Source organism: Coffea eugenioides, unplaced genomic scaffold, assembly GCF_003713205.1.
Source record: "Coffea eugenioides isolate CCC68of unplaced genomic scaffold, Ceug_1.0 ScVebR1_176;HRSCAF=698, whole genome shotgun sequence".
Classification (NCBI taxonomy): Eukaryota; Viridiplantae; Streptophyta; class Magnoliopsida; order Gentianales; family Rubiaceae; genus Coffea; species Coffea eugenioides.
The window spans coordinates 87821-96407 of record NW_020862196.1 but is presented as its reverse complement, the minus strand read 5'-3'; the positions used below and the strand labels follow the sequence as shown (position 1 = coordinate 96407).

Below are 8587 nucleotides of genomic sequence, written 5' to 3'. Positions count from 1 at the left end.
AAGGGTTTAACGGACCGCCTGCCCAGCTCTCGCCGGGACTCACTCACTTACTAGCGGACCGCCTGCCCAGCTCTCGCCGGGACTCATTCACTTACTCCATTCCTCAAGTAAATTACAAGGTACAACTCAAATAATACATCCAATTCTTCAAAATTACATATCATAAGCGAAGCGGAAACTAGTTCTAAGCGTAAAATGTAGATTTACATCCGATTCAATTCCAAATATTTATACAAGCCCAAAAGTACACAAACCAAAACTAAAACTAAACTATACAAGATGTACGCCATCCAGCCACACAAAGATCCAAAAACAAGTTCTTCCTTTACTTCGATCCCTGTGGGGAGAAGAAGATAATAGGGGGTGAGCTAGAAGCTCAGCGAGTGACCAGTGAAATCAACAGCCAAGTATATTTCACAATAAAGCATTGATATGATGTCATGATGCAGTAATCAAATGTTCATTTATTGCTCATGTGAGCCAGTGAAGTTCTTGTACTTAAATATCCAATGCTCGTTTAGATCAGGTAACCATGAAACAGAAGTAAGGAGCCATCGTACTCCAAAGAATGTGTAAACAATAGTGGAGACATTGGTTCTAAGCACAAGACTTTCCAGGAACTCATTGGAGCCAAATTATGTCATGGCATACACCCAAACCCAAATGATATGCAATGGAGTAATAAATGCAAGAATTAGTTCAAAAGTAACTTTGGAAATAGTTGAGGGATCACTCACTCAAACTATAGTGCCTGAAGTAGTCACGTTCAATTATACTCCAGATTTGGAGTCCAGATCTGCGATAAAAATCCGATTTGAGAACTTTGAAACACGAGTAAGATTTGAAACTTAAACGTTCCGTTCATAAGAATCAACCAATTGAAATTCATTTGAAAGGCATTCGTGAAACACTTGCTCGCTTTTCAAATCATAAGGTTTTTGTAGCATATATACTTGGAAACAATACTTGAGTTGAAAGTACAAGGAAATACAAGTTTACATTGGCCATTATATCCTTTCCTCAAGAGTACAAGTTCGTTTAGGTTTTTAACGTATAACCATCGATAACAAAGTAGCAAAAGTTCTCGCTAGTTCAAGTGGTAATCACTTAACCTTCACTCAAGTTGCAAATATAGTTTTCTAGTTCTCGAGTAAAAATTCGGGCAGAATGCCCTTTGTGTTTACCTAATTTTCCAGCCATTTAGGCTTCATTATTTTTCCTCAACCAAAACTCAACATCACATATATCAGCAATTCATGTCAAGAGCCGTTCCATAGGCTCACAATATCATAAGATCAAGATTCACAATAATAGCAAGTGCAGAAATTCAATTTAGCAAAAGACAGATTTGACGTATGGATGCGGAAATAACATATCCGAGGCTACGCTTATCGGATTGAGGCGCAACCTATGCCTTTTCGAAGCTAAGACTCAGGGCTACAATGTTCATGAAGGTCACTTAGTCCATTTTCTAATGTAACTTAGTCAAATCCTCAAATTACAGAACCAAAATCCACTTTGTCGGCTGTTTAACGGCATTACACTGTAATGGACATATCTCAGGCTACAAAAGTCCAATTCTGGTGTTCTTAGAGGAATTTGAAAGCTAAGTCAGAATTCTACAAGTTTCATGTTTTAGAAAAAAACTAAATCAGTACGGATCCTAGTCAAAAAACGTGATAAAATGGACAAACTGATCACACGGACTGCTGGGGAAAAACTTAAACCAGTAAGGGTATTTTGGACTTTTCATGACCTACGTTGCTCCGATTGAGCTGAAAGTTTGTAGGCACCTATAAAATACCATTCTCTACAACTTTAATTCTTTTACCTAAGGCCAATTCGGCCTATAACATAGGGTTACAAATTCGGACAGAATGTTGGGGAAAATTTTCCAGATTCTTGAATTTTTTGTAATCAATGGAACTTTCTCAATTTTCTTGTTCTAATCACTACCAAAACACCTTATACAACCTTAATTCCAACATACAAGCATCATACAACAAATTGGGCAGAAATTCCTCAAGCCCTAGTTTATCATATAAAAGGGGAAAACTTCCAAATTCATCACACCCACTTGCATAATCATGAAATCTAGCCAAAACTTAAGCTAAAACACATCTTAAAGCAAGATTCAAAGCAACAAAGATCATGATCAAATGTTGGTACCTCAAAAGCAAGGCTTGATAGAGTGATCCTTCACCCCCTTTGATATTTCTTGGTTCCTCAAGCTTCCCAACTCACACTTAATACTTTAATCGGTTTAGAATTGGATTTGTTACTTGGGTTGAAGCAAATCAAGAAGAAAATGGTGAACTCTTGCTCTCCATTTTTTCTCTCTTCTTACTCGGCCAAGATGCAGAAAATAATTAAGCTAAGTTTGTCTTATAAGAAGGTAGAAAGGTAAGAATTAATTCTAACCACAAGTTTGGCCAACACTTGGCTTAACCTTAACCACAAAAATTTTCTCTTTCCTTCCTTGCATTTGAGCCACAAATTTCGGTCAAAGCTGCTGCAATTTAAGAAGATATTTTGCTCACAAGTCAATAAGCTAGTCTGGTAAGAAAAATGGTGATCAAGTGGTGCGTTCAATCGGTAGTGCGCGGGACCCGCCGGTTCGCGCCGTTTTTCTTAAAAACTCACGTACTAGGGTTTTTGCTTCCCATTCACTAACCTTATATCATTGCTACTACTCACATATTATTTTTCACTTAAAATTCACTTTTAATCACCAAATTTGATCCTTGCTCCGTCCCGAAAATTCATCCGGCGGAAAAATCGTGAAAACCCTAATTTGCTCAAATCTTGAAACCGAAGTGTGAAACCCTATTTTCTAGGTTCATTGGCACTTATTGTGGGGTGATTGAGTAGTAGGGCCATTATAAAGTGGTATTTATCAAAGAAAAGGGAATTTTAAGAAAAATATAAGGAATTTGCACGGCTTCTGGCCGGATTCCTCACAAAATACTATTCACCAGCCATTTTTCCCTTTTCTTCTGCCTCGGGGCGTTACAACCTTTCACAAATTCGAGCCTTCTAAATTGACGAATGCACTGCTGTAAACTAGCTGTGACTGAAAGCAGAGTTCCTACACCTTTCTCACTGACTATCTTTCCACCTGTCCCAGTGTAACGAAGAGTAGGATATATGATCCTACGACACAGTGTGTGATCCAAAAAATCAATTCCCCTAGTAATATGCTCAATCTCAAATTTGGAATTGTCTAGCCTTATGCCAAAATTGTTTTCACAAAACTCAATTATATCCTTCCTAATTCCCACTGCTTCATCTCTAGTTCCCCGAATCCCAATCAGAAAATGACCCCCAAATCTAACGTAATCCATCTTCCTCGTCTTCTCCTTCCCACCAGATGGAACGAACTCCGGCCAATAAGGGTTATGATAGCCATCGTCTATCGAGTACTTCCATATGGAATCTTGTTCACAGGGCTTAAAGAACTCAATTATCTTCTCTTCCATCATTTGATCAAGCTCATTCAGACACACATTAGCCATCAAAGGACTAAGTATCCCGCAATATCCATAGTTCAGCACCTTTGCAGCCTCCTCAGGAGCAAAATTGAAAAACGTTCTCAACCAATACAGGCCTGGCTTTGGCTCATTCTCACTCAAGATTCTCTTCTTTGTCCGCCCTTTTTTCCTCTTGCTCTTCTTCATTTTCCCTTCACATTCAACATCAGTTAAACCGTTATTTAAAGCACCTTTTAACCCAGATTTTATCAAGTTCAGAACTTTCTTATCTTTCACAGCATTTTCAATGCATCGCATTACCACATTCACATCAACCTCATCAAGAATTGGACTTAAATCACCCCTCAAAAACCACAAGTATCCTGCAAAGTTACTCCTAAGAGTCCTAATAACCGTATGCGCATTCCTCCCAGGCCTAAAAGCATGTGATTTGGATGAAAACCATGGATCAAAAACGGGTTCCAGAATCATGAAGAGTACCTCCTGCACAACACGATCTTGAAACGGTGGATTCTTGGACGTCAAAATTGGGTTCAGTTGGCGTCTTGAGAGTAACTTGGTGAGGGGTTTTTCATTGGGGCCACGAATAAACTGATGCGTCTTGCAGTTCCATGAAAACTTGTTACGAACCACGGCGTTTCTCAGTGACAACACGTCGCACAGAACATCCAAGTGAAGAGTATTACGAGGTGGGAATGTGCCGCTTACGTGGGCGCAAGTTCTCCGGTAAGCGAGGACCCAGAGATCGAATTTTGAGAGGAAACCAATGAGGTTGGTGAAGGGCTTTGGTTGTTGGCGTTGGGAGAACGTTTTGACCCAGAGGTCTGAGAGGACTTGAATCGGTTCTTCTTTTAGGAGGGAGTATGGATCTTGTTGTCGCCGTAGAGAAGAAGGCTGCTGCTGCTGGGACACCTGAGGCTGAGGATTGAGGTAAGAGAGCGAGCAGATAAGGGGGATTATGTGTTTGTAGGTGAGGTGTTTGAGTTTTGTTCTCAGTAAGAGGATATGGTGAATACGCATGAAAATACTAAGGCTGCGTTTGTTCTATAAAATTAGAATTGAATTGGAATAGAAATTTTGTAGAACTGGAATTTCAAATAATTGATATTTTTTTTTGTTTGGGAAAGGCATAGAATTGATACGTAATTCATTTGAAATCCCAAATTCTTTGTTTGAATAATTAAGAAATTACCTAAAATTTGAATTCATATAGAATTAAAATTGTACACCGTAACACAAATACTCTATAAAAATGTTTTGGTGTTTTTTAAATTAGCTAGATATCTTTGAAGTGTTAGTATCTTAATCATAAATAGTAATCATCCTTTAAATACTAATAGCACTGATAGCACTGATGTTATTTACAAATCAAGAATTTTGAGTTTTCCAAATCTACAAGTCTAACATTTAATGTAGGGAAATTAAAGAAATAAAGAAATAAATAAGTAATAGAAGTGTCGTTTTTAATTTTGTTATAGGGTTAATTACATTTATTTTGCTTGAGATTTAGCCAAATAACCAAACAAACTCTCAATTTTAGCAAAACTACAAAAAGACCTTTCGCTTGAGAAATTTATAACACATGCACCCCTACTGCTAATCCAACAACGTTGATTGTTTGAGTTTCGGTAAAGTCAATAGAAAATTCTATTGCAATTCCTAAAGTACTCATTAACTATTACACCTAAATACCATCTTCTTCTTCCCCATCTCCATGATATAACTGACAACCAAGGAAAAGGTTTCACGATCAATTTTTGACTGCAATTTTGACAATTTAACATCAAACTTGACTTTTCACGACAATATATTTCCATCCCAAAAGTATTAAGCAAGGAAAATAGAAAAATGCTATGAAACCCATTTGTCAACCTAGGATACCAAGAATCTTCCCACCTTAAAACTTCACAAAAAGTAGACAAAATTCTTGAATCCGCAAAAATCCAAGCACAAAGTAGCCGGGAATCAATTTAAAAGGGGTGAACTACAGTGTGGTTTTGCAAAAAGGCAAGCAGCCCCACTATGCTTCAAAAATAGCTACGTAACTCCCCTGTGATATTAAGTAAAGTAGAAAATGGATGAAATTTACCTGGGTTAACGACAATTGATGCCCACGCGAACTAGATTTGTGTCACTCTTCCAAAAACTATTAGTGACATCTAAATGTCATATTTCTATGTCGAAACCACTCTCTAGTTGAAAAATAGAAGACAAATTCTAGGGCAAAGCCCTTCAATCTATTGGCAGAGTGGGAGAAGGGGAATAAACCTTAATATAACTTCAAGGTTGTTGGAGGCGATACGCGAACAAGGAATAGCGAGTGTAGTGGGACCCACCCACGTGTCAGTTCGAGCAAGAGGACCCGGCAAGTCGGGCAGGTCAGCTCAGGCAAACATGAGGACAGTTCGTGCAAGGGCGCCGTCTCCTAACTGGATGGGCCTGATGGGCCGCGGCGCCCGAACTTGTCGGAGCTAACAGATGGAGCCCTAGAAATACTCCCTCTCTACCAGGACTCATAGTCCTATAAGGAAACTACTACCCAGAACTCTATAAATACAACATAATGGGGCAAGATAAGGTACGCTATCTACAGTGCTCTATATTGTTATTCTGATAAAAAAGCTTTCGCTGACTTGACCGTCGGAGCGTCGCCGAGGAACCAGCCCCGCCATTCACCTCTCTTCGCAGGTCAGTTCGTACGCGTCTCCCTCTCTCTTTCATCAGCCCGTTCCTACCCAGTTCGCCTAGCTCGCGCGGTACAGTTCGGGTCTTGCTCCGGTAGTCGCATCAATTGGCGGCGTCTGTGGGAACGAAATTTTTCTCTTGCGAAAACATGCCGAGGACTAGATCTCAGAGGAACGCTGATGGGTCGAAGGGGAATGAGCAAAGTGACCCTCAACACCCTCGTCAAGACCCAATTCCGGAGAACGAGGGGACTGAGCTCTCGCAGATCCCGCCCATACAACTGGTGCAAACGGTGGCGGCGAATCTGCCTACTTTCGAAGCAATTATGAACTACCTCAAAAACCGATCCGAAAACCATCGTGGCCAAGGGCCCAAGGCACGGAAGACGGATAGAACTGGTCCGTCGGAATCTAGAACGGGAAGCCCTAATCCTTGACCGAAGCGGGTGCGGAAGGAGCTCACACGCGAACAGATAGAGATTCTGGAGCCCTCCCATAGGAACTCCCGAACAGAGCACCCTAAGCCCTACTAGGGGTTCCCGTGGAGGGAGTTCTCTCCAAGAAAAGATAAGTACCTGGTACAGGAAGAACTGGACCTATTGCTAGATCTGGAGGCGGACAGGTATACCGCCTCTCTCTTCGTGCCGAACATTGAGAACTACCCATTGCCCGCGAAATTTAAAATACAAAGCATGAAATCTTACGATGCCACCACGGATCCGGAGGACCATTTGTTCGCGTTTATGATGCAAATGCGCCTACAAACAGCCGCTGATGCCGTTAGGTGTAAAACTTTCCCCATGTTCCTAGAGGGGAAGGCAGGTTCCAAGGGTTACCTCCGAGGTCAATTCGGTCCTTCAGCCAACTCGCGTGACTGTTCACAGCATAGTTCGTCTCGTCGTGAGCCTTTTCCAAAAGCACCGCACACCTGATGACAGTTCAACAGAGGCTCGAGGAATCGCTGCGCGAGTACATGGTTCGATTTAATAACGAGTCTCTCCAGGTTCGGGACCGGGACGATAAGGTGGTCATGGCGGCCTTCATTAATGGATTGCGCAAGCAGAAGCTATATACCGAGTTCGTCAAGAAACCTCCCAAGTCAGTTCAGGAGATGCTAGACCGAGCTCATGAGAAGGCTAATGCAGAGGAAGCCAATCGCCTGAAGAGTGCATAGGAAAGGCTGAGGGACGACAGGCGCAGGAAGAGCATCGACCAAACGGATATGAGACCTGGGCAAGGTAGGAGGAATACCTTCGACTGCTAGACCCGGAACTGGCTCTTCGAGAAAGAGAGGGCCTGGACTTCCCTCACAGCACCCCGGGCCCGGGTCCTCGCAGTGATGGAACAGGAAGGTTTCTCTAGGCCTCCCCGACCGTTGGCCGGTGACAAGAGCAGGCGTGATCAGGGCCTGTATTGCGCTTACCATCGTGACGTAGGACACGATACTGAGGACTGTCGCCACCTGAAGAAAGACATCGAGAAGCTGATCAAACGAAAACACCTCGGACAGTTCATACGTGATGAACGAACAGACCAGAGGCAAGGCGGGTACAAACAGGAATGCCCGAACTACTCGAGCGTACCGACCTCGCGGTTCTCGAGACCGAACTCTCGAACAAGAAGGACATAACCTAGCCGGGGTGATCAATACCATTGTGGGAGGTCATGTCGAAGGGGATAGCCATGCAGCTCGGCGGAACAATCGCCCCCTCCCCAGTAGAGAGAGCCCGAACAAACGATTGAAGATGTATGAAGAGATCATCTACGGACCTGAGGACGCGGTGCCACTTGCCTCCAATAATCACGAGGCTATCGTGATAAACGTGATAACATGCAATTACAAGGTGAAGAAGATGTACATCGACAATGGGAGCGCCATCGACGTGCTGTATTACAAGACCTTTAAAGAACTGCAATTGGAGAACAAACAGCTGATCCCAGTCCCAATTCCCTTGATTGGCTTCGCAGGACCACCGGTAAGACCTGAGGGAACGATAACTCTCATGGTCACAGTAGGGGTGCCGCCGAAATGCCGAACTGTCACAGTGAATTTCGTAGTGGTGAAGGAACCGTCGTCATATAACATGATCCTGGGACGGCCTACCCTGAACGCACTCCGAGCTGCCTGCTCGACCCTGTACCTCAGTATGAAATTCCCCACTCCTGCGGGAGTAGCTGAAGTGCTAGGAGATCCAGAGGTAGTTAGGGCCTGTTACATCGCAGCTCTCAAGGGCAAGGAAAAGCTGGTGGCTCAAAAAGCCTACTTAGAGCCTTAGGAGCCCGTGGAGAAAAAGGAGAGGCAGGAGACGGATGAGGGATTGGTCGAACTGCTGATCAACCCGGAACTACCTAATCGTGCGGTCAAGGTCAGCGCATGCCTGAGCAAGCTGACCCGAAGGGCACTAGAATCAC

The 8587-nt window shown here is 42.9% G+C and overlaps 1 protein-coding gene across 1 annotated transcript; it reads right to left on the bottom strand.

Moving 5' to 3' along the window:
• Positions 1 to 2957: 2957 nt before the first annotated feature.
• Positions 2958 to 4511, bottom strand: LOC113755811 (nuclear intron maturase 1, mitochondrial-like). Its single transcript, XM_027299710.1, has one exon. The coding sequence runs from the start codon at positions 4509 to 4511 to the stop codon at positions 2958 to 2960; it is 1554 nt and encodes a 517-aa protein (XP_027155511.1).
• Between the last annotated feature and the right edge of the window lie 4076 nt (positions 4512 to 8587).

Bases quoted from the DNA above. Each gene is read 5' to 3' on its own strand.
- LOC113755811 (XM_027299710.1), bottom strand. From the start codon at position 4,511: ATGCGTATTCACCATATCCTCTTACTGAGAACAAAACTCAAACACCTC.